Source organism: Cricetulus griseus, chromosome 3 (assembly GCF_003668045.3).
Source record: "Cricetulus griseus strain 17A/GY chromosome 3, alternate assembly CriGri-PICRH-1.0, whole genome shotgun sequence".
Taxonomy (NCBI): Eukaryota; Metazoa; Chordata; class Mammalia; order Rodentia; family Cricetidae; genus Cricetulus; species Cricetulus griseus.
Window position 1 is genome coordinate 253,548,021 of NC_048596.1, and position 23,752 is coordinate 253,571,772.

Sequence of the window (23,752 nt, forward strand, 5' to 3'; positions counted from 1 at the left end):
AATTTAAAATCACCAAGTAATGACCAGAATAATAAACACCTCTCTATTTATATCTCCTTCATATTTCTCTCAGTGATGTTTGTAGTTTTCTATATAGAGTCCTGAACATCTTTTATTGGACATACTCTTGGACACTAGAGTAGTTTCTGATTTACTCTTCATGGTGCTTTAAAAAAACTTAAGTGTTAAGATTATAGGGGCATAAAAATTAGTTTTGTAAACTGAACCAGCTATCTTACTGAACTTCAGTACTAATAATTTAAATTTTCTAACAAAATAATCTAAAACATTATGCAATTTCTCCTTTCTTTCTGAAAGTAATTCTATATTTTTGAGTAACTATCAGCTAGACTATATTAACTTGCTAGATTATCAATTATTAATTATCTTATTAATTACTAAGAACATGCATTTTTCTCATTTTGCATACACATTTCTCCTTCAATTTCTATTTTTGTTCTTTTATTTTGAAGGAATGTTACTGAGTGCATACAATTTTAAAAGCTTTTTATTTTCCTAGTGTACTGAATCTTTGTCTTATAAGATGTCTATTTCTAGGATAGGAAAAGTTATTTTTGCTTTGCACTAATATAGCTACATCTGTCTCTATGGTTAGGTTTGCAAAGTGTGTTCATCAGTGAAATGTTTCCAGTTTGGAGTTTAAGGGGGACTTGGAGTCAGATTGTTCTTTGCGTTGATATTAGAAGAGTTATTAACATTGTAGGTGGACAATCAGACAGCAGCATGGCTGGACACAGAGGATAGATTCCTCTTCATAAAGGCGTAAGGGTCCTTACACATTTTCAAGAAAAGAGGTGAGGGTAGATTGAAGTGTTTCTCTTTTTGAGCTAGTTGAGGATACAGAGAGTATCACGTAATTGGTAAACATTATTCCTGGTTGGTCATTTCTTGGGGCCCATGAGTCAGGAAGGCAAGAACCTAGAGAAAAAGGTGACTCTAAAAACCAAATATCATTTAGTTTGATGTTGGCTGTTGGTTGCTGTAAATGCTTTTATCATGTTTAGGTATGTTCCTGTTATTCCTGATCTCTCCAAGACCTTTATCATGAAGGGATTTTGGATTTTGTCAAAGGCTTTTTTCAGCATCTAGCGAAATGATTATGTGGTTTTTCTTTTTCAGTTTGTTTATATAGTGGATTACATTGATGGATTTTTGTATGTTGAACCATCCCTGCATTCCTGGGATAAAGCCCACTTGATCATGGTGGATGATTTCTCTGATGTGTTTTTGGATTCGATTTGCCAGTATTTTGTTGAATATTTTTGTGTTGACGTTCATGAGGGATATTGGTCTGTAATACCAGCTAGGAGCCCATGACAGCGAGCCAGTGTTTATCCCTAAAGCACAAATGGACTTTGGGAGCTCATTCCCTATGGAGGGATACTATTGCAGCCCAGATACAGGAAGGAGGGTCTAGACCCTCCCCCAAACAATATGACAGACTTTGAAGGTCCTTGGTAGAGGGCCTCACTATCCCTGGAGAGGAGTTGGGGGGTTGGTTGGGGTGGGTTGGGTAGGAGGAGAGGAGGGGAGGATGAGGGAATGGAGGGATGGATATGTAAATATGAGTAATTAAAAATAAATAAATTAAGCGGGCATTGGTGGTGCACACCTTTAATCCCAGTACTCAGGAGGCAGAGGCAGGCAGATCTCTGTGAGTTCGAGACCAGCCTAGGTCCACAAGAGCTAGTTCCAGGACAGCCTCCAAAGCCACAGAGAAACCCTGTCTCGAAAAACCAATAAATAAATAAATAAATAAATAAATAAATAAATAAATAAATTTAAAAAAAAGAAAGGGTGACAGGAGGCAAATAGTATTGAGTCATATGCATATTATGAATTGTCACAATGAAATCTATTATTATGTATAATTAATGTAATTAAACATTAAAATAAAAAAGTTAAAGTAACTACCACAATTCAACCAATGTGGGGGAGCTTTACAAGATGACACGGTCCTGGCCAGAAGTCCGTTTTCTCATTGTCACAGTCAAACACCCAAAAGGTGACTTAATGGCAGAAAGATGGGTGAGCTGATGGCTCCAGAGGTTCCACTCCCTGGTTTCTCAGCCCAGGAGCCTGGCACTACGTCATGGTTGTGGCGGTGGATGGCACATGGCTGAGATTCTGCTTTACTTCTGGACAGACGAGAAGCAGAGAGAGACAGAAAGGGTCCTAGATAAGACAACAGCCCCCACAGCTGCACCTCAGTGATCTGTTTACTCCAGCTCAGCCCACCTCTAAAGTTTCCAGAACTTCCCCAAATAGAGCCAACAGCTAAGGACTGCATGTGTAACTCATGAACTTGCAAAGTACCTTTCCTACTCAAACATATAGAAAATCTCTGTTTCCTTTAAATATTATACCTTTTCAAGCCAGACTTGGCACCTTTGTCTCTTCACTGAGACATTTAGTCAGTTTCCATTCCAAGCAACTACTTAAATACTTAGGTTCACATCCCATCTTGTTTCTCATGCCCGTTATATCTTGATCTCTTTCCTCTTTCTCGCCTTCTTTGGATTGATTGTGCATTCTTTACTTCTCTTTGGTTTAATTTAGAAGCTGTCGAACCACTATACTGTTCTTCTAGACTTTAGGCATTTCAGCACTCATCCCTGGCTTATCTTCCCACACAATGCAAGGACCTGGGAAACTTTTCTCTAAGGGAAGAAAGTGCTAGAGACTTAACTATACCTCTAGCCCAAGAACCAGAGAGCACTAAACTCCATTCCCCATCCTGTGAACTCTACATTAACATTTATTTCTATTTATTTAGAATTATAGTCTAAATACATTGTGATATTGTGCCAGCTGGTCTCAAACACGTGAGTTCAAATAATCATCTTGTGCCAGCATGCTAGGTACCTAGAATTATAGTCATAAGCCTCCAAACCTGGATTATCATTTATTTTTATTCTATATACATTGGAAACTCTTTAGACACTATTGCTACTGTTTTATGTGGTCAATATTTGTTTAATTTCACCGTGTATGCACATTTTCCTTGTTCTTTATTTTCCCTTTTCAACTCTGACATTCCTTGTGCATAAGAATATTTCTCAGAGTGGTTTAAAGGCAAAGTCTGCTTAGTCAATGCTCTTAGATTTTGTTTATCTGAATTTATCTTGAAGAATATTTTTCCGAAATATGGACTAAGTTAAAGTTGGTAGGCTTTGGAGTTTTCTTTTCCTCCTACATTGGAAGAACCCTCTTTGGCTTGGCTTTCACAGTTTCTGTGGCTGTGTGTTGTCAGTGTGGCTTCTCTGTCTCGAGTACCTTTTATTTGGTTGTTTTTTGTGATCTTTGTCTTAAGATTTCTGCATTATTAAGACTTCTCTTAATAATTCTGCATATGCTACAGAATTATTTGTTTCCCCTACTAGGATTTAGAGTATGCACTGATGCCTTTTATCTTGTTTGAAACATACATTTTGAATATTAGCTGCATTTCTTTTTGTGTATGTGTATGGGGGACAGATGCCTGGTTGGTATGGGTGTCTGCCTATGTGGGCTGTTTCTACACATGGACATATGTGTATGTGTATGTGTATTGCTGTGGAATATTTGTACATTGTGTATTGCTATGGTTGTGTAATAAAAAGCTGATTGGCCAATAGCTAAGCAGGAGGTCTAGGCGGGTCTTCTGGGCAGAGAGGGAGCAAGTAGGGGGAGAAATCTAGGTGAGTGAGAGAGACACAGAGGGAGCAGGATGGGCAGTACAGGACAGATGTAGATGAATGGAAATGGGTTAATTTAAGTTAAAAAGGCTAATTAAAAGCAAGCCTAAGCTAAAGCCAAGCTTTCATAATTAATTAGAAGTCTCTCCATCATTAATTGTGAGCTGGTGGCCCAGAGAAAACTCCATCTACAGTGTACTCACATGCATGCATGTGAACTGGGGGCCACAGCTCACCACTCTCCACCCTATGGTTTGACCATTGTCTCTCACTGCACTTGGACCTTGCTGACTGGCTAGGCTGACGAGCCAGTTGCCTGCAGGGATCCTCCCTCAGCAGAGTATTGGAGGTTATAGATGTACTCCTCCAGACAGGGTATTTTTATGTGGGCGCTGGTGATCCAAACTCAGGCTTTCATCTTTGCAGGGAGGCAGTTCACCAACTGAGCCATCTCCCTTGGCCAAATGTTTGCTTTTTATAGATCTTTCTGCTCTGTGTCCCTCTCCACCTCCTAACCATCTTCATCCTAACTCTTTGGAGATGCTTACCATTCCTTCTGTCTTTTCCATACTTTTGATTTTGGAGGTTTATTGACTACATTTGACTTTCTAGAAGAAACTAAAATTAGTCAATCACTTAACCATTCAAATGGCTTGATTCATTAGACTTTAAAATTCACAAATTCTTTCTCTTGCTATCTGAGTTTTTCTATGGGAATAATTTACTATTATATTTTAAGCTGTGGGATTTCCAGTCCCTTTTCAATTGGACTTGCAGTGTCTTTTGCAAGCTGGCAATTGCCTTCCGAAATGTTTGACCTTGGCTTTCATAGACTTGATCTTCGAAAACTGTTGTTCTCTAGTTTGTATGGGAGGTGGCAACGTCTGGAGTCTTCAATTATTTCCATTCTCTTTTGTCTGTGCTGCTTTGGGTCTTTGTTGCTATGGCTCCCCACCCAAACAGTTATCTTTGATTATACTCTGGATACTGTACTCGGAAAGTTGATTGTAATGATGATTTGAGGCTTAAGGATAACTTTTCCTGCCCCCACAGAGGTGACTTTAGTTTGCATCAGCATGCGCCCACAGGCAGCAGATCCAGATCTAGGATAGGAAATTGGGGTTGTCTGGTGGCTTCAGCACAGCTGCACTGTAAACTTTTCATGCACACTCTGGGGGTCATGCAAAAGCCGAAGAGGAGGAAAATGGGGTCCCACTCTTGGAAGGCTAAACTCTGTTTCCCCTTTGCCTCAACAGTGATACAATCCACCATGTAGTCCTTATTACCTCCACCATACTGACAAGTGCTGCTGAGGCACAGGTGGCCAAATTTGCCACTGGGTTTGCAGTTTTCTCTTGACTCTTGAAATAATTTCTCTCATTCTGTTAGCATTTTGTTGCTGACTATATTATTGCTTCGAATTTTAGTTGTCTTAAGGGCTGCATTAACTGGCTTATCATGACTTGAAATAAATGTGCCTCACCAAAATAAAAAAAAAATGTGAATCAGAATCCATTTTGTGATCTGGAACTTAAAATATGGTTGACCTTTGACAACATAGTTGTAGTTACCTCATAGGTAAAAAGGATTTGAGCAGAGTTGCTTATATTCTTGAAATTTCCCTTCTGTATGATGAGCTCTACTTAGAATGAAAACAGTGGTTTTTGCTGGACGAGTGTGTTAGCTTCCCATTACCATGAAAAGTACCTTAGATAAACAGTCTATAAAGAGCAAAGGATGACTTGGTCTCAGTCTCAAACTCTTGTCCATGATCACATGGTCTCAGTGGGAAAGCCACATGGCAATGACACAGAGCAGGCAGTAAGCCCACACTGTTCACATGGAGACAGAGTAGAAGAAAGAGGAAACTGAGGCTGTAATCCCCTCCAGGGACAAATCTATTAATACATGGGTCTTTGGGAGAAACATTCCAGATCCAAAATAAAGGAAACAGCCCCAAAGAAAGAGCTAGAGGCACTGCTTTTCTTTTCTCCTAGGTCTAGGAGAACCTGGAGTATGGTAGGTGATAGTATTTGAATGGGGGAGTGGGGAGAAGAGGAAGAAAAGCTCCCTGGTGATATGTTACAGTTTTGTTTTTAAGCAACGGAGTCATCACTACCAATTGTCCTCATTCACCAATTGCCCTTGTGAATGTAGCCTTAGTTTGCATGGGACCAGAGAGAGAGGAGAATGGGCATCATCTGACTTGCAGAGTCTAATGAATCAACAGTCTTATGGAAGAACAGAATGCAGCATCTCAAGCCCCATCCAAAGACGTGCATCTGGTTTCAATTGCTATTTGGGATTCATTAATTACTTATTGGTTCTCTCTCTCTCTCTCTCTCTCTCTCTCTCTCTCTCTCTCCTTACTCTAATTCTAGCCTGAGAAACAACTGTCTTTGAAAAAAGACATACCTTCTCATGCCTGTCAGAAGAGTATGTCAATTCCATAGGTTACCTCATGGTCAAGAATCTATACATCTGACTTATTCAAAAGAATAAATAGACTTGTTGCACTCAACACCAGCCAGTGGATTATTTTCAGTGTAAAAAAATATAGATACCCATACCAAAAGACATGGATATAAAAAGCCAACAGGGTTAAACAGACAAAGAAAACTAAAGATTGGTTTCTGGGTAGAGGCTTTATTGGCAAGGACAAAAGAAAAGTATCATCATTAAAATCTCAGGGGATAAAACTCTTAAGCTCTGGCTTGTACCACGAAAGTCTCTTCTATGGGGAACAAACTCTGCCAAGGAAGAGCACATTAGCCGTGGGATTGTGCCGAATGAAGAAAATGAACGGGTGGTCCACTGTGAATTCTTCCTCAGGCATCAACATGGCGAATGTAGCAATGCCTCCTGTGGCGGCGGCTGCCTCTGTTCCCTCCTCATTCACTTCCACAAAGGACTTGTGGATAATTTTTGATATGAAAAGATCCCTGGATCCTGACATGCCAGACAGATCAGCCTTGCTACTGCTAAAGAGATCCTGCACTCCCAGGCTGCCAAGGTTGGAGTTGAGGGTGTAGCTCTCTTCCAGCTTGAATCTGGGCAATTTGACATGGACATCAATGTTTTCCAAGTTCTCATGTTTGGTCCATTCACGAAGTTTTTCCAAAGTTAATTGCTCTTCAATCTAGAATCAATGTAAGGCAGAAAAAAGTTAATTGTTGACTGTAATACAGTACTATTTAAATGAATGGATTCACAATTGCTGCTGCACATAGGGTTTCCTTCAAGCTTTCTGCCCAAATAGATTCTACTTAGAAGAGTTCATTTTTGTCTGTCAGTTGGTGGAATATAAAAGAACTATTTTCTAGGTCCTTGAGGGTCTAAGTACAAAGACATTGAACAGGTGTCTGTCATCCACACATCCACTCTCCTGCTCATCTGCTCATCCATCTTTCTCTCCATCCATCATCCACTCATCTACCCATCTCTTTTTCCTTCACTCACTCCTTCCATTCATTAGCTTCTTCCCTTCTACTCCTCATCCAGTCCACCCAAATCTATCAATTCCTCCATCCACTCAAGGTTTCCTAAACCCCTATCACACTGAATCACTTTGCTAGGCCATTACAGGTTTTACTATCATACTTGCTTAAATGGTACAAGGGAAATTTTCTAAGTTTCTTGTGTATATTCTGAAACCTCCTAAAGTTGTAGAGATCTTCAAGCTCCACTGTAGCTAAAGTGACCTTTAATAACTCCTGGGTGAAAATAAAAAAAGAACAAAATGTATGGGTCTTAGTTCATTTTAAACAAGGACAAGCGGCTGGCGTGGGGCACACAGCCTGCAATCCCAGCATTTGGGAGCCACTGACAGAAAGCAGTGAGCTTAAGGCCAATCTAGGTCACACAGCAAGGCCTTGTCCATGGAGTGGAGTAGAGTAGGTTAGAACACAGTAGAATGGCATAGAATAGATATGTAGACTAGGGACACTAATGGCACCAACCTTGTAGCACTCTTGTGACAGTTGAATAAATTGACGTATGTAAAGGGTTTGACACACAGTAAGTACCATGTAAATATCAAATATTATTGTTCTGCTATTGGACTAGAGCAGAACCATTTATTTTATGGATAGTGAAAATGTCTTTCTTGAGATTAGAGCATCATTTTGTAACAAAATAAAAAGTTAGCAAGAAGATACAACAGGCAAAAAGACCACATTCATTTTAGTCCCCATCCTGTACACAAGAATGATAGCAGGGTCCTTCTTGATTGCAAGTGCAGGCTGGAAAGGAACAAGAGCTAAGCCACACAGTGGCCTGGGATTTCTGAGGGAAAACTGTAATCTTCACAATTGTGTCTACTTCTAATCCTGTCAAGATACACCCAAATCCCCAAAGATGTAAATCACTTCTTACTATACTTTCTTTAAAGCTACTTTGAGAGACTTTCTGCGAGGGGCCACTGATCACTGTCACATTTCCCTTAACATCCTTAGATGTTTCTATCACAAGGGCTCACTGAAAGCAGCGGATATTCTGAACATTTAAACTGTAGGCTTCTGGGCTGGGAGTGTGGCTCAGTGACAGAATACTTACTGAGCACAAGGCACTTGAGCACTTCAAGTAATAAGTAATAATAATACCAATAACAGTATAAACATGAGGCCTCAGAAGGGTAAGCTCTGATGGACTATATTAACAACAATGGCGGTGTACTGGCAAGGCATTTTCAGTAAAGTCTATGGATGCACAGCAAGCCTATATGGTGCGTGTATACATGGGAAGTGTGCGTGCAGTACAGTGAAAGGAAACACGAGTCATGATGCTGAGAACCAGGTACCTTCTTAAGACCCGTGGACTCATCCTCGATGTCTTCTGGCAGCAGGATGACCATGCTAAGTTCTTCGCCCTGGTAAGGCATCTCTAGCACCTTGCACTTCAGATCCCGGATGTAACCGAATGGAAATTTTTCCTTTTGATACATCATCTTCACTGTTTTTGTGTCTTTCTGAATGGTTAAAAAAAATCACTCAAATTATTCCCTCTTGTCTTTCAGACAAGAGAGGAATTTGGGGTCTTGGGGTAGAGTCCTTGGTGGTAACAGCCTGGCTTAATGGGTGAGGCCCTGTGGCATATCCCTGGCACTCATACACATACAACCATGAACATCCCAGGAAGGTAGTGTCACTTGACCTTATTCAGTCGAAAGGGAGCATCAGTTGTGTCCTTTTTCCTGAATTTCTCCCTCCACATTCCCTTGAAGTAGATGGCATTCACCAGCACAAGTTTGGTCATGCTGTCAACCACACCCTCAGCCAACAGTTCTGGAATTTTCCCTGAAAAGATAAAGCCATCTTTTTTTAAAAACTCCACAGTGGAATTCCAAATTTGAACTGATCATTTATTAACCCTGGAATGTGATTCAGATATAGACTTCACACTTTATTTTGTTTTAACTCAATGTTAAACAAATAGTCATTATTTTGAGAATGATTTTTTTTTTTTTTTTTTTACAGAAAACAAAATTTCTTAGTGGTCACTGGCAAATTATGTCTTCAAATCTGCTAAGTAGAAACCTGCTTGCATGAAAAGGACTTTTAACAAACATCCAAGAGATGAGACTTATGCAATGGAGAAGCCTATTGAAACAGAAATCACTCTCCCCACAGCCTGATGCACTGCTGGGTGGGATCCCCTGGGTGCTGACTCATCCATCCATCCCAAAGCTGAATTGAGCCCAGCGGGTGAGTCACTCACTACCCCATTACTGGAAAAGATGTTGGCCAAAAATATTCTGACTTCAACCCATTTCTTTCAATACAAGCACTAAACACTTTGGGACAGGCATTTTTATTAATTTTATTCTGCATTTCAATGTTGGTTTTACTTTACATTGTAGTTTATGGGAACCCATAGGTGCTCAGCTGTTTCCATTAAATCATGTCTGCATTTCTCCACTGATAAACTTCTGACATCTGAAGTTGTCCCTTATTAAAGGGAACAGCATCCCAAGTGTCAGTGCACATAAGTCAGGGAGGGGGAGTAAGACTCTGTGCACAATGGCTCTGCTGTGGTTCAGAAGGGTTCCCTGGAATGCCCATTTCTTAAAGGTTTTGTTTCTGGGCCATACAGCTCTGGAAGGCTGTATGGAGAGAAGAGATGGGAGCTTGTCAGGGGTCTTTAGGTCACTGGGGAATGTGTTATCTTTTTTTTTTTTTTTTTTTTTTTTTTTTTGAGACAGGGTCTTGCCATATGTACTCAAAGCAATCCTCCTGTCTCAGTCTCCCAAGTGCTGGGACTGTAGGTCTTCATCACCAAACCTACTTTGGAGGGATGCAGCTATTGAAAGTGATGGTAAAACACTGATCTCTCCCTCCTTCTTTTTATTCACCAGTGAGCTGAACAGGGCTCTTCTGTCATGTTGTCTCATCACAAGGCACTGTATTGCCGTAGGATCAGATCAATAGGGCCAATTGGTTATAGACTGAAACTGCCAAAATTGTGAGTCAAAATCAGCCTTTTCTCTCCATAAGCTAATTGTGTTAGGTGTGAGCAATGGCAAGGGAACGGTGACTAACAGCCAGAGCTGCTCAGCCTCTCACCTTCGGTTTGACCTTTGACCCACTGGTTTATGGCCTTCCTTGCATCTTCAGAGGCATGCTGAAAATCCACCTGAGCCAAGTCAGCCCCATACATTTTCTGAGTTGAATCCAAGAATTCCTATTTTTTTGAAAAGAAAGTGCCATGAATAACTTCTATTTCCTGCAGAAGTTTTCTAAAATCCCCAAAAGAAAAGAAGTCATAAAAAGTAATTAAAAAGTTTAATTAAAACCTAACCTTTATACTTTTCTGTTGGACTGAAAAGCACACAACACTAATTTACTGTCCCAACTATTTTGTAAGGTTATAGTCCAATAGTGATAAGTGCAGCCCTTTATTTAACATTTCTGGTGTTAATACAAAGGTTACTAATTCTTTTTTGAATCTCACATCAACATTTCATAAATCATCAAATGTTGATTAAACTTCAAGTGGCTTTTCAGATCCGCTTTTGCTTTGTGTGTGTGCATATGTGTGTGTGGGTGCGTGTGTGTGTGTGTGGGGGGGGGTGTATGTGTGTGACCATGTGTATATATGGGTGTGCAAACCTGTGCATTTGTGGAAGCCAGATAAGGGTGTCAGGTACCCTGCTCTTACTCTCTGCCTTATTCCCTCCAAACAAGGTCTCTCCCTGAATCTGGCTAGGGTGGTGGTCCACAAGCCCATGACTCTCCTAACTCCATTCCCCACACTTCTGGGCTTACAGGAAAATATGAGACCATGTCTGGCATCTTTCATGGGTGCTGGGACCCAAACCCAGGTTCTCACGCTTGCACAGGAAGCTCACTTATCACTGAGCCATCATCTCAGTCCTGCTCTTGTTTTAATAAAACATGGAGGAAGATCTCATGGAAAGACTATGAGATGAAAGCTCCACATGCATTCTCTGTTGTTTTTATGAATGACCTGAGACATGGCCATGCTGGGAAAAGCCTGTACTATCGACGGCAGTTTCTTCCTGCCTGGTCCCATCGCCATTTTAGTCCCAAATAATTAATTATAAACTTTATATTAATTATAAACTTATATTCATTATAAACTGCTTGGCCAAAGGCTCAGACTTCTTATTGGCTAGCTCTCTCTTAATTATTAACCCATTTCTATTAATCTGTGTATATGAATGTGGTCCTGACCAGTGATGCCCGGGTCTCTTGCTTTCTCGTCAGCTACGTGGCGTCTCTCTCTGACTCTGCCTACTACCTTTCTCTATTCCTGTTTGGATTTCATGCCTGGCTAAATCCTGCCTGTCCATTGGCTGAAACAGCTTTATTCATCAACCAACAAGAGAAACATATTCACAGCTGACAGAAGGACATCCCCCATCACTGTACCACCTAAGGAAATTTCAGGATGTGAAGTGCTAGGCACTTACAGGAAGGAAATTGTAGGTCTTCTCTCCATACAGTCTGTTAGCAAGTTTCAGAATGTGGGAGGCTCCACGTTTGCCCACTTCGGCGTTCAGGCTTTGAAACCTTGAATGGACATCCTCCACGGCATCGAAATGAAAGGTCTAAGGTGAAGAAAACATTCTTTATGCGATGATTTATTTTGAAGTTATAAAGTGATTCCCTGGTGTCTGCTTCCATCAAATTAATCCTAATACTATTTGCTCCAACCTAGTGTTTTATTAATTGGGAAAGCAAACAAAATGAACTGGAAATGTACGGCTTGGCGAGACATAATAATGACATTAGACATGGCTTCTAAATAATTTTTAATGTCTCACAAATGTGAACGGTTAACACACTAAATGTTTATATATGATTTTTCCCCAAAAGAGATTAAATGTTTATATTATGTTCATGTTTATATTCTGAGGCATATACAATTGTGCTTTTAAAAAAATTTCAGAAACAAATAAACAGTGAAATAAGTGAGACCTAAACGGTAAGTCTGATTGACTGAGGCTTTTTTCTTTGGTTATCTTATTAGAGTCCATAACTCACTCCCTTGAAAGATAACTTCCCTAAGTTTACTCTGGTGAGAGTTTAATTCCTCATCTATGAGTTGCAAATCAATGGGCTCTTTATGGTTTTATGAGCCCTGGCCTGGTTACTCACTCTATGACACAAAGGACAGATAGCACAGAGGGTCCACAGTCCATGCTACACACCGAGGTACCAGGGTTTGCTACTTAGATGCACCTACTAGAATGAAACAGGGAGGAAAAAGCCTTGAGACTTTTTTTTTCCCTGAAGTTGTCAGTCCCTGTAAAACCTTCAACACTGAAGTGAATGTAACTTTTTTTTTTTATTAGTTCAAATTAGGAACAAGCTTGCTTCACATGTAACTTTTGAGAAGCACCTAGCCTCAGGTCCAGAGTCTAGAGGCAGGTCAGTTAAGAAACACTTTCCCTATTCCTATTTGGCTTCCAAAGGTAGCAGGATTCCCCTCTCAACACCAAGAGCAGGAGTCCCCTTCACACTCATTAAGGAAGACTAGGAAGCTTCGGGGAGGGGGGGCAAAAGTGATCTGCTCTCTCTCTCAGGGTGGGGTGGAGTGTTAGAACCTTTCACCAGGCCACAGGGACTGTCCAATCCCTCCTCCTGCAGAGTCACAGCCAGTCAAAGGAGGCTGGAGAGAGTCAGGCGGTTAACCATGGGAACACAGACAGGTGGGCCTTTTACCTGGTCCCTACAAACCACCACCAACTGCCTACTGTAGCGTGTTTACACATCACTCATGCTTAAAGGTGATACTATTGCAGGCAGGATTTATGAGTAGTGGTGGTCCAAGAAAAATGAAGACAGGAAACAGCCATCTCTGAGGAGGTGGGGAATGGGGCTTACAGGAAAGCTGTCAGACTCACTCCCGGGAATAGGAGCACCAAGCCTGCAGGTTTTGTTGCTGTCTTTGTTCACAGTGCCCTATGTTCAGTTAAAGCTGGTAGAAAATGAACTGTTCTTTGGGACTTTTCTGAAAGCCTGACTGCACCCCGAGCAGCTACTGAATCCACTTCAACATGGTTTAGAAAACACAGATGAGAAGAGCTCAGAGGCACAGCTGTTGGCAGGGGGTGAGAGCTGGCCAGCTTTGCTTCCACTAACCTTAGAGAGCTGGGCTGCAGTGTTGCCTCTGGTGCCCAGAAAGACCATGGCTAAGGCAGATGAAATGCTGAAGGGAGAGATGAAGATGTTTCCTGTGGAGTTGTTTTCATTCAGGGAACGGAACAGCTCCAAGGCAAAGAGGTTGTTGGCTGTGCTCAGCTGCTCCATGGTGAAGGCTGCAACAGAGGGGAAATGAACCTTGCTAACTATTACACCAGCAAGGCCATCTACCTCAGCTTTGCCAACCACCCCTAAGACCTCAGTTTGAAATCTCCTGGGCTTCCCATCCCATTCAGTCTCGACCTATCTGGTCTTTCCCAAGAGACAAGAATATTCCCCTAAGCACACAAAGCTGAGGCCAGACTTCAGCAGTGACACAGGCCCAGGGCCCGTGTCTTATGACTCTAACCTTCTGGATACCTATGTGACCTTGGCACAGCCCCTCATATTACAGTTCTCTCTCTCTCTCTCTCTCTCTCTCTCTCTCTCTCTCTCTCTCTCTCTCTCTCTCTCTCTCTCTCTCTCTCTCTCTCCCTCCCTCCCCCCCAGTGTTAGTCAACTCCTTGTTCATCTGGGCAAATGAATTCAGAAAACCACATCGACCTACTCTGCACACAAGCTAGTCATGGTAAAGAAAACAATGTTATCATTTTGGGGATTCAGTTCTCCATGCCTGAGGTCAAGGCTGCATTCTCAACATTCTCAACTGTGGTGGGATAGGCAAGTTTCAGAAAGCCAGGCTCCCAGAGTCAGGCTGTGGGTGACAGGAAGAGGAACACTCTCCCCAGTCCCTTTTGCAAACAACTGGTGCCTGCAGTGGGTTAGTGTTGCTTGGGGGCCGCCTGCTAGCCAGTCTGGGTCTCTTTACTCAAAGCCTCAGTTCGTTCAGGAAAATCACAGGTGTGTGGCTGCTTAGCAACCTGGGCCAAGTCCAGTTCTCGTTATTGAGGATCTAGGATCTCACCCGCTCCCCTCCTAGCCTCCTTGCAGACAGGATTGACCCTGTGGGGCTGCAGGGCACTGTCCCTTAGTTCAAGGTACAAAAAGGGAGTTGGGGGAAGGGGGAGAAAATTCTGGCTGGGATCCTTCCCCTGGCCTGGGCATGAGGTGGCGCTGGGGATCCACGGAGTCGTCCCTGGTTGCCGCTTGGGTGAGGGTGCTGCGCAGGGACCATGCAGGTTCCAGAGACCGGTATGGAGAAGCCTGGCCTCCTCCTGCCAGCCACCTCCCTACGAAGCCACCCGCGGGCCTTACCTGCTGTAGCAGGTCCAGCTCCAGCTGCTGCAGTTCTAGGAAGAAGCGCCCAGGGCCAGCTGTAGCCCTTATAGTATGCAGAAGGGGAGTGTCGTCCTGGCAGGCTGGGGCGGGGTGGAGAGGCTCCTTCCTGGGTGACTGCTTAAGTCTCAGTTTGCAGGGCTAGCAAAATGAAAGCAGAAGCTTCCGCGGACTCTAGGGGATCCGTACTCGGTTCTAAGCCTTTCTCTCTCTCAGAGACCTAATAAATTATTACTTCCTGAGCTGTGGGAATGGCCCGAGAGGATAAATGTCACCTCTTACAGGTCAGACGATTCCCTTTTGAGTTCCACTGAAACAGTGCAAAACTCTAAGAGTCCTTTTTGTGGGCTTGTGGGTAGAGGTGGAGAAGCATATTTGTGGCCTCTTGGGGGAAAAGATCCCCTTGGATAAGGTAGCAGAGTGCCAGTTCCAAGCAACATCCTTGACTGCTCTGCCTTTCAGGTGCCAAGACTAGTTCAATGCCCACACCAGGCTGAAGAAGCCCCCAAGCCACCATTCTCGACTATTAAACTACAACTTTGAACACATCTCCTCCCCATCGAACTAAAATTAGAATTAACTTGCACAGGCCATCATTACCTTGAAGGACTCTATTCTCCCTTGAAGTGTCTGGATCTAGAATGTCACAGACCGTTTCACTGCTTCTTGGCTCTCTTCAGAAGGACAAAGAAAGAGTCCTACTGTTTGTTAGTGAGGGTCACACCTCGTGGGTTGGTGTTTGTTGGACCTGGGAACTTATTCCTAATGAAAATGAGAAAGGGAGATGGGGAGATGGCTCGGTTGGTAACTCCTTTACCCATGCTTGAGAACCCGAGTTCAGATCTCTTAGTGCTGAATTATTAGTGCTGGGGGTAGGGTAGGACAAGCAGATCCTTCACAGCATCTCAGTGGCCAGCTAGTCTTGTTGAGCGGGTGGGCTACTGGATCAGTGGGAGACCTTATCCCCCAAAATAAGGTGGAGAATGATAGAGGCAGACTCACAATGTTACCTCTGGCTTCCATATGCACACATATCATGGACCTGCACACACACACACACACACACACACACACACACACACACACGTGTACACACATACCATTTTCTGCCCCCCCCCCAAAGAAAAGAGGCTCAGTCTGGAAACCAACAAGAGAATAGAGTTTACAGCTGCCATAGTCAGGTTGCTATGGTTTGATCAGATCTGGCAACTTCACTGCTATTTCCAAAAAAACTGAAGAGCCCCCTACTTGACAGCAGGCCAAAAAGGCTAAAATAAAAATCCAAAGACTAAAATTCAAGACACGGGGCAGGAGGTACAGCTCCATGGGAAAGCACTTGTCAGGTTCCATTCCCAGCACAAGCCAAAAGAAAAGGATAACAGTGCTCTGAAAATTTTTTTTTCTTGATACTTTGAGTTTGTGTTCACCTGAACTCTAACACATTTAGATCAAAACCACTTCATATAAGTGTACATATATATATATATATATGTGTGTGTGTGTGTGTGTGTGTGTGTGTGTGTGTGTGTGTGTGTGAAATTGGAAAAAAATATGACCTTTGTGTTGGGTCTCAAAGAAACTCTGGACAAATGGTTAACTGTGGTGCCTATTAGCATACCAAAGAGAATGCTGGTCTCTAGGCTTAGTACCAGAGGCTCCTCTCAGCTCTTCTTAGCCTGCCCCCTACCCTAAACCTCTCCAGCCCAGGGTTTCTCTTCCCTTCCCTTCCCTTCCCTCCCCTCCTCCCCTTCCCTTTTCACCCCCCCCTTTCCCTGCCCTCCCCTCCCCCAGGTTCTCTTTCCTATATAACCCTGTTACTTTCAGCCATGCACTCTCTTGGTTCTCTTGCCTCTTGGTCCTTCCTCTTGCCTGCCCCCTCCTCTCTCAATTCCCTGCCCCTATGACACAGGTCAGTCTACTGGCCATGTTTAGCTCACTTGAAGCAGCCATGTACTCATTTCATTTGCTTTACTCATCAATCTAGTTCAGTAAGGAAGTCACATTCTGTCCAAACTTGACAGCTGTGATAATGTCTACCATTACCACGACCAGGTGGCCCTGGTGGTACTGAGGGGTCTGAGCACCTTGACATCCCTTGTTTCCATTGCCCACTCATGGGATCCCATCGAAGGAAGGCATCATCACCAGGGTGGAGTCAGAGCTCCTTTCTGGAGCACTGGAGGACCTGAGCTACCAGCAACCGCAAGATGTACACTCTACAGGGGCAGAGGTCAAAGAATGGCTGGTATACATACCAAAGCATGGTAGTCAGGAGCTATCCTGTCCACCTCCACATACAAGCTCAGTATGTGCTGCAGAGTACTTCCTTCTACTGGAAGTGCAGGTTTGATGTCCATGTGCCCTAGTCAGATGCTACCACCGACTAGTAGGCCATTTGAGGTCCCATCTTCAGTTGCTGTTGGAGCCATGTTCCATCCTTTAATAATCCCATTGATCTGAGAGTGACAGGATATGCAGATTTATTCTGTGTCATGGATGTGAATGCACTGCTATGTTGCTTGGACATTGAAGGATGCTTCTTTGTCCCAGTGAAGGAAGCCCCCCGGGAGATCTGAACTTACACACAACATAGTTCTTTTAAGGGTGGCCATGAAGTCCCAAACTCCACACAAGTGACCTGTGTATGTCCCCATTGAGCAACAATGTCCCCACACAGGGATCCTTGGACAGTCCATTCATTCAGCTGTCACACTGGCCAGGCATCCAGGCTGTTGGCAATGGCATGGGAGCCAGTAAAGATGCAGCCTGGTGTGTTGGTAGAGGTGGCCAGCATGGCCTGAATTATGCAGGGCCTGTTGGGTAGATTGTTTATGTCCATCTAGGTCAGAAGATAGCCACAGAGTGACCAGATGGCAGCCATGCCCAGAGCACCCACACGATGGCAGTTTTACAGAGCCATCAGTGGGCATACCTCTGAGCCCTGGACCTTAAACCACAGAAGGAGCCAGACCATCCATTACAGGTCACTCCTCGGTCCCTGCTAAATACACCTGCAGAGCCTATTGATCCCTTGGTATCTCATCTGGGTCCAATCTTTAATATACCATTTCCATTCAGCAACTGAATTCTGTTGTGCCTATCTGTTTTAACCCAATTGTGCTGTATATCAAAATACCCAAGACTTGGAGGACTATAAACAATGAAAATTTGTCTGACAGCTCTGCAAGGTCAAGTTGCCAGCAGATTTGCTGTCTGCTTTCAATGTGGTGCCCATGAAGATGGTGAGATGGTTCAGTGGGCCAATATGCTTGCCACCAAGCACCACTAAGGACTTGAGTTTGAAGCTTGGAACCCACATAGTAGAGAAAGAAATCCGTCCTCTGACCTCTGTGTAGGGGCTACAGCGTGCACACCCATGCCCCCCCCCCGTTTAAAATTCACCTTGTTGCTGTGTACTCAAAGATGGAAAGTGGAATCACAAAAAGGACAGAATGCCTCTTTTAAGGGTCTCAATCCCACCCACACTTTTTTAATACTGTTAGAAGATTAAGTTTCAATATGAAATTTAGAAACAAAACAAACACGCAAATAACAGTCCCCTTGCATCAGTCTTGGTCTCATCAAACTCATGTCTACTAAAGTTAGGATATGGTTGGCGTGTGTCCCCTGAGCATAACCCCCATTGTGAGTTATTAGAAGGTAGAAACTTCATGTGTGGTGTTTGGGAGGTGGGGGCTTCGAGAAGTGAATAAGAACTTCGAGGCCAGCCTAGTCTACAGAGTGAGTGCCAGGATAGGCTCCAAAGCTACACAGAGAAACCCTGTCTCGAGAAACAAAACAAAACAAAACAAACAAACAAAAAGAATACGTTAGGTTCTCAGGGTGGGGACCCCTGAGTGAATACTAGAATACCACTCCCATGACCACTAGGTGGCGCGCACGCCCCAGCTCTTAAGTGCTATTTGAGTCCAGTGCTTGTGACTTTGCCAGGCTGCCCCTGTACCTTAGCTGTTAGTTCAGCAGCTCTGGAATCTTGGAATCTTACCCTGTGATGCGGTACATTTCCTTGGGCGTCGTCTCAGATGCCGAGCCGCGAACCCTGAGAATTCATGGTTATCCAGCCTCAAACGTTTTATTATAATAACATAAACGGACCCTCTCCCCTTCACATACAAAATAAATTCATTCCATGCCCCCAACTTGATTCTAGTATTACCAAAATCAGATATGAGATTCTAAATATTACTCTTAGTGAGCCTGTGAAATCAAACAAGCCAATTTCTTTCAAAATACAATGAGACCAGCTTAGGACAGACATTCCTTTTTTAAGAAATCAGTGACAGGCGAAGAAAAAGAAGTGGTAGTCTCCACAAACGTCCAAAGCCCAGCGTTACAAGCACTGTGACAGTCTGAGGCTTGAGAAGAAGCGCGTCAGACCTCCCTGGTTCCATCTGCCAGGCATTCAGGGCAGGCGGGGTAGTTGGGAGTCCAGGGCTCTGGAGGACTCCATCCCTTGACCACTAGGTGGAGCTCACGAAGCAGCTTTTACGGGCCTAGTCCAGTGTTTTGTGGCTTTCTGAGACTGCAGCTGCACTTTATAATGTTCTGCAGTCCAAAATCTTGGAAGAGACCCAACCTTTAGTTCTGTGAAGCATCTTCCTTGCGGACACTCTACAGTGGCACAACCACCCGGCTCCAGTAGGCTTTCCTCCGTGGTGGCTCCACCTCTGCCGCCACTCTCTTTCTAAGCAGGTCCTGGGAATTCCTTGAAATCCAGAAGACCGTGCCACACTGCACCTGGCTGGCCTGAGACACCTTGACTCAGCACCAAAGCTTTCCCGAAGGGCAGCAGAACCAAGGAGGGCCACACTGGAATGCGGAAGCAGCTGAGGTATCCCAAGCCCCATAGCTCCCTGGGTCCCTCCCTTGAAATTCTTCTGCTTGAGTAATAGGGTCTGTGATGGGCATGGCAGTTGGAATAATCCTTGTGATGACTTTGACTCATTCGTCCTTGCAGTAGTGATGAATAGCACCTGGCTTCTGGCCATGTTAATCTCTTTATCAAAGGTTGGTTTGGGGCACACCCTTTATCATCTTTCCTGGGCATGTACTTTCTAGCCTACCTAACCCCCTCTTTCTTTCTTTTTTTTTCTTTATTTTGACTTTTTTTTTTTATTAATGCCAATTTTTAAAAATCCAGAAAGATAACTATCTGGTCTCTGTGAAGAACTTTCTTTCATGGCACTGTTCCTTTACAACGACCTTCCCCTCACCCGCGGCCATGCTGTGGGCTTCCTCTTCTTCAGTTACACACTGCAGGGTTCTGAGCCAGGGCCTCACCCTGGATTTTCTCATTCATGAGTCAAATTCATTTTCAATCCACTGCTTAGAGGGATCGTATTTTTTTCTGTTCCATGAAGAGGACTTCTTTGTTCACAATTGGATCATAATGCAGAAGAGTCAGCTTCTCTTGGTGTCGGCTTCTCTTGTGGTTGAAGGAGAAAACTATCCCAGCTTGGCTCACTAACCTCACCAGAATGGTTTTTGACTTGCTCTTGGCAAAAGAGACGGCAGAAAGCAACATGGCATCAGCCCTGGTAATCTATCCGCGACGGGCCTAAAACCCCCTCTTTCCCTCAATCTCTCTCTCTCTCTGTCTCTGTCTCTCTCTCTCTCTCTCTCACACACACACACACACACACACACACACATCTCTCACAAATCTCTTACACATCTTATACACACATCTCTCTTACACACACATCTCTCTCTCTTACACACACACACACACACACACACACACACACACACACACACACACCCAGAGTGACATCACACCTGACTTCTCTTTTGATTGTAAATTCTGTCTTTAGCTTGTTTCCGTCTTTTATTATACGTTAAGCAATCAAGTACTCTTAACAATTTTCTCAGAGTTTTTGTTGTTTTCATTTCCACCAAATATCTTAGTTCATTGCTTTTGCATCCTATCACCCACAAAGCATCAGGGTATGAGCCTAATTCTGTCAAGTTCACTGTCACTTTGTGAGAAGCCAGTCTTTCCATGGGTTTCCCACACAGTTTTCCTCGTTTCTATCTTAGATACACTCAGAACCACCATCACCTTCCATGTTTCTGCCAACATTTAGATCTATGGCATTTAAGAACTCTCTCAAAGGGCTTGGATCTTCCCGACAGCTCTCCCTTTCTGATCTGTCACCTTTGTCATCCTTGATGCTCCATCAATAGAAATCTAGAGGCCTTCTATTGTGCATCTCAAACTCATCCAGCCTCTGCCACCGCTCACAGCCAAATCCATTGTCATGTTTGGGGGTGGTTGCTGTAGCCACAGTACAAACATGAAGCTAATGTCTTAGTTTGTGATGCTGTAACTAAATAATGAAATGGAGTAGTTTTTTGTTTTTTTTTTAATTATTTCTGGACCGGGCAGTGGTGGCACACGCCTTTAATCCCAGCACTCGGCAGGCAGAGGCAGGCAGATTTCTGTGAGTTTGAGATCAGTCTGGTCTACAAGAGCTAGTTCTAGGACAGTCTCCAAAGCCACAAAGAAACCCTGCCTCAAAAAAGAAAAAAAAAATGTTTCTCTCACTTTCAGAGCCTGAAGGCTTAAGTTCAAGGTGTTGGGAGGTTCTATGTTTGGTGACAGCTTCTCTCTTCTTCCAAGATGGTGCCTGCTTGCTGAATGCTCCAGAGGAAGTAACATCATCCTCACAGAGCAGAGAGTGCTCCAGAAGAAGGGACATCATCCTCACAGAGCAGAGAGTGCTCCAGGGGGAGGGACATCATCCTCACAGAGCAGAAGAGATGAAAATGTCAACCAATGCAAAGCCTCTGACTTAGTTAGGGTTTCTACTGCTGAGATAAAACACCACGATAAAAGCAACTTGGAGAGGAGATTATTTCGGTTTCCACTCAGGTTACAGACCATCACTAAGGGAAGTCAAGACAGGAGCTCAGGGCAGGAACTGAAGCAGAGGCCATACAGAAGTTGTCGCTTACTGGCTTGCTTTCCATGGTACATATTAAAAATAATTTTCCATGCAATATATTCTGATCATGGTTTCCCCTCTCTGAAGCCCCCAGACCCTCCCTCAACCATCCACCATCACACCCTTTTCTCTCTCTTTAGAAAAATAAACAAAATTCAAACAAACCAGAATTAAAAAACAAAACAAAGAAACACACACAGAGACACACACACACAACTCAAAAAATCACCAAATCAAAAACTATAATATGCAAGTGAAAGGCTGGTAAGGAAAAAACAAGCTCCAATAAAGACATATGACACACATAGTCTATAAAAATACTATCGAGTTCATTTTGTGTTGGTCATCTACTGCTGGGCATGGGGCCTACCATTAAGTGCGGCTATTATAACAAGTATTTTCTCAATCCATGTTCCCTCTACCCAAATAACCCTAGCTTATATCACACTGACAAAACACTAACCAGGGAAACCCTCTAAAGGGGCCCTGATCCCACATGTGAGGGATCCCTCCACCACTCCACGAGTCCTCAAGGACCCCAGCTCTTAATAATACCATACTAGTGGCTGAATATCATCAGTATATGGGTTTTGAGTGGACGACCTCTGAACAAAGTACATCTCCTAGGCTATGTGGGAACACAACTTCCATCCCATTCTGCCCTTTCTCTCAGCTGCTACAAGAAGCTTCCCTGACCTTGGGCTGCTAGAAGATTTCATCTATAGCCCTGTCATCTGGGAGAAACGTGTGGGTATTGCCATATGCCCCATCCTGCCAGTCTTCCTGGCACATCTTGTCCTATAATATCACTGAAAACACCAATTCTCTGGGACTTTCCTCCTATTATTCCCTAACTCTAATTGCAGTGTTTTTCTCTTACCCCAGAGGGATGAGTTGTGAAACCCGCTCCCTCGGGGAGGATGTCAGAAACTACAAACTCCTCACAAGCCCTGAGTGATCATGGTAGTGGAGCTGGTAACCAAGATGGTGACCAAGTGGCTGAGAGGTGACTAGTGTCCACAGCGTGGCCACTCTGGACCAGGAAATAATGCATGTCCTGGGCGAGATAATGAGGTAGTGTAAAATTCCATCACAATACTCAAAGTAGCACAGGGTGGATTAGCTTGGGATTTCCGGACTTCTCCAGTTGGTATATTTGGAGCATGGTTTGCTGTGGGTAACTGAAGTCATGAAAAGGGACACTACTGGGCTTAGCCACTGCTACTGCCCAACTGGTGAAAGCAGGAGTGATTTACTCTTAGCTGTGTCTTGACCTTCACATGTGCCCAACACCCATTGCTCACAATTCCCACAGACACCTTTACAGTCTTTCCTTCGCTCTTTGAAAGCATTTTGTATTAGCTTGTTCTCCTCACATTCAGTTTAGAAACTGTCTCGCGGGGACTTGTGACACTTTAAATTGATGAAGAATTATGAGTCTCACAGTAGTGTTTTGCTAAATAGTGAAGTGTGATTCTTTTTCAAACTCAGCCTATATAATGCAAACTAATGGTTTTCATTATTACATTTTCATCATACTTCACTCAGATTGACACCTGCTTTACTGTCTCTTGTCTCTGTTGGTGGGAACATGGGTCCTCCTTCCCAATAGTCACTCTGCTTTCATGTCTTAAAAACAAATCTAGGTTCCACATTGAAGGAAAATGCTGTATTTTTCTTTCTGAGACTGGTTTATTTCACTTAACATGATGATCTCAGTTCCATTCATTGTCTTGCAAAAGACAGAATTTCCTTCTTCTTTACAGCTAAATAAACAGCATTATGAAGACACACCACAGGAAAAGTGGCTGTAAAGGCAAATGATTTCCATGACTTTACTCTCTGGATAATAATGTTTAATTTTATTACATTTTAACTAATTGTGTGTGGGTGTTCAAGTATGTGAGCACACCCCAGTGTGTTCACCACATATAGTGAACAAGAGGAGATCAGAGTCCTTGGAGAGGTAGAGTCTTTTCTTTTACCATGTGGGATCCAACCCAAGTTGTCAGCCTTGGTGACAGGTACCTTTACCCACTGAGCCATCTCACTGGTCCCTACTATATTTTATTTCAGACAAAAATAACTCCAAATCGAAACATAGTTTACTATAATCCATAAGTACTTCAAGTAATGTGAAATATTAACACTTAAAAATGAATTTTGTATGTCATAGTCTATATTTATATATTAAAGAGAAATGTGA

General features: G+C 43.3%; 2 protein-coding genes and 1 non-coding gene across 4 annotated transcripts; 1 reads left to right on the forward strand and 2 right to left on the reverse strand.

Moving 5' to 3' along the window:
- Positions 1-6,324: 6,324 nt before the first annotated feature.
- Positions 6,325-14,750, reverse strand: Serpinb1 (serpin family B member 1). 2 transcript variants are annotated; one of them, XM_027409287.2, is made up of 7 exons: positions 14,558-14,750; positions 13,304-13,479; positions 11,629-11,766; positions 10,259-10,376; positions 8,850-8,992; positions 8,497-8,664; positions 6,325-6,837 (listed from the first exon to the last, which is right to left on the reverse strand). In XM_027409287.2, exons 2-7 carry the CDS (start codon positions 13,469-13,471, stop codon positions 6,433-6,435), a joined length of 1,140 nt encoding a protein of 379 aa, XP_027265088.1. In that variant the 5' UTR covers positions 13,472-13,479; positions 14,558-14,750; the 3' UTR covers positions 6,325-6,432. The 2 variants fall into 2 exon arrangements, with proteins under 2 accessions (XP_027265088.1, XP_027265089.1); XM_027409288.2 differs by lacking the exon at positions 14,558-14,750 and adding an exon at positions 13,713-13,735.
- A 4,308-nt stretch (positions 14,751-19,058) lies between these two features.
- LOC100761037 lies at positions 19,059-21,866 on the forward strand. Its single transcript, XR_003484099.2, has 2 exons — positions 19,059-19,430; positions 21,222-21,866. It is a non-coding gene; the product is annotated as an uncharacterized LOC100761037 (transcript).
- On the reverse strand, positions 19,926-20,123 carry LOC100757276 (39S ribosomal protein L33, mitochondrial-like). Its single transcript, XM_035442888.1, has one exon. The coding sequence runs from the start codon at positions 20,121-20,123 to the stop codon at positions 19,926-19,928; it is 198 nt and encodes a 65-aa protein (XP_035298779.1).
- Positions 21,867-23,752: the final 1,886 nt, after the last annotated feature.

Excerpts from the sequence above, each read along its gene's own strand:
- Serpinb1 (XM_027409287.2), bottom strand. The coding sequence starts at position 13,471 with ATGGAGCAGCTGAGCACAGCCAACAACCTCTTTGCCTTGGAGCTGTTC. Across the intron at positions 11,767-13,303 it reads CTGCAGCCCAGCTCTCTAAG|ACCTTTCATTTCGATGCCGT; the intron begins GTTAGTGGAAGC and ends TCTTCACCTTAG. Across the intron at positions 6,838-8,496 it reads AGTCCACGGGTCTTAAGAAG|ATTGAAGAGCAATTAACTTT; the intron begins GTACCTGGTTCT and ends CATTGATTCTAG.
- LOC100757276 (XM_035442888.1), bottom strand. The coding sequence starts at position 20,123 with ATGTTGCTTTCTGCCGTCTCTTTTGCCAAGAGCAAGTCAAAAACCATT.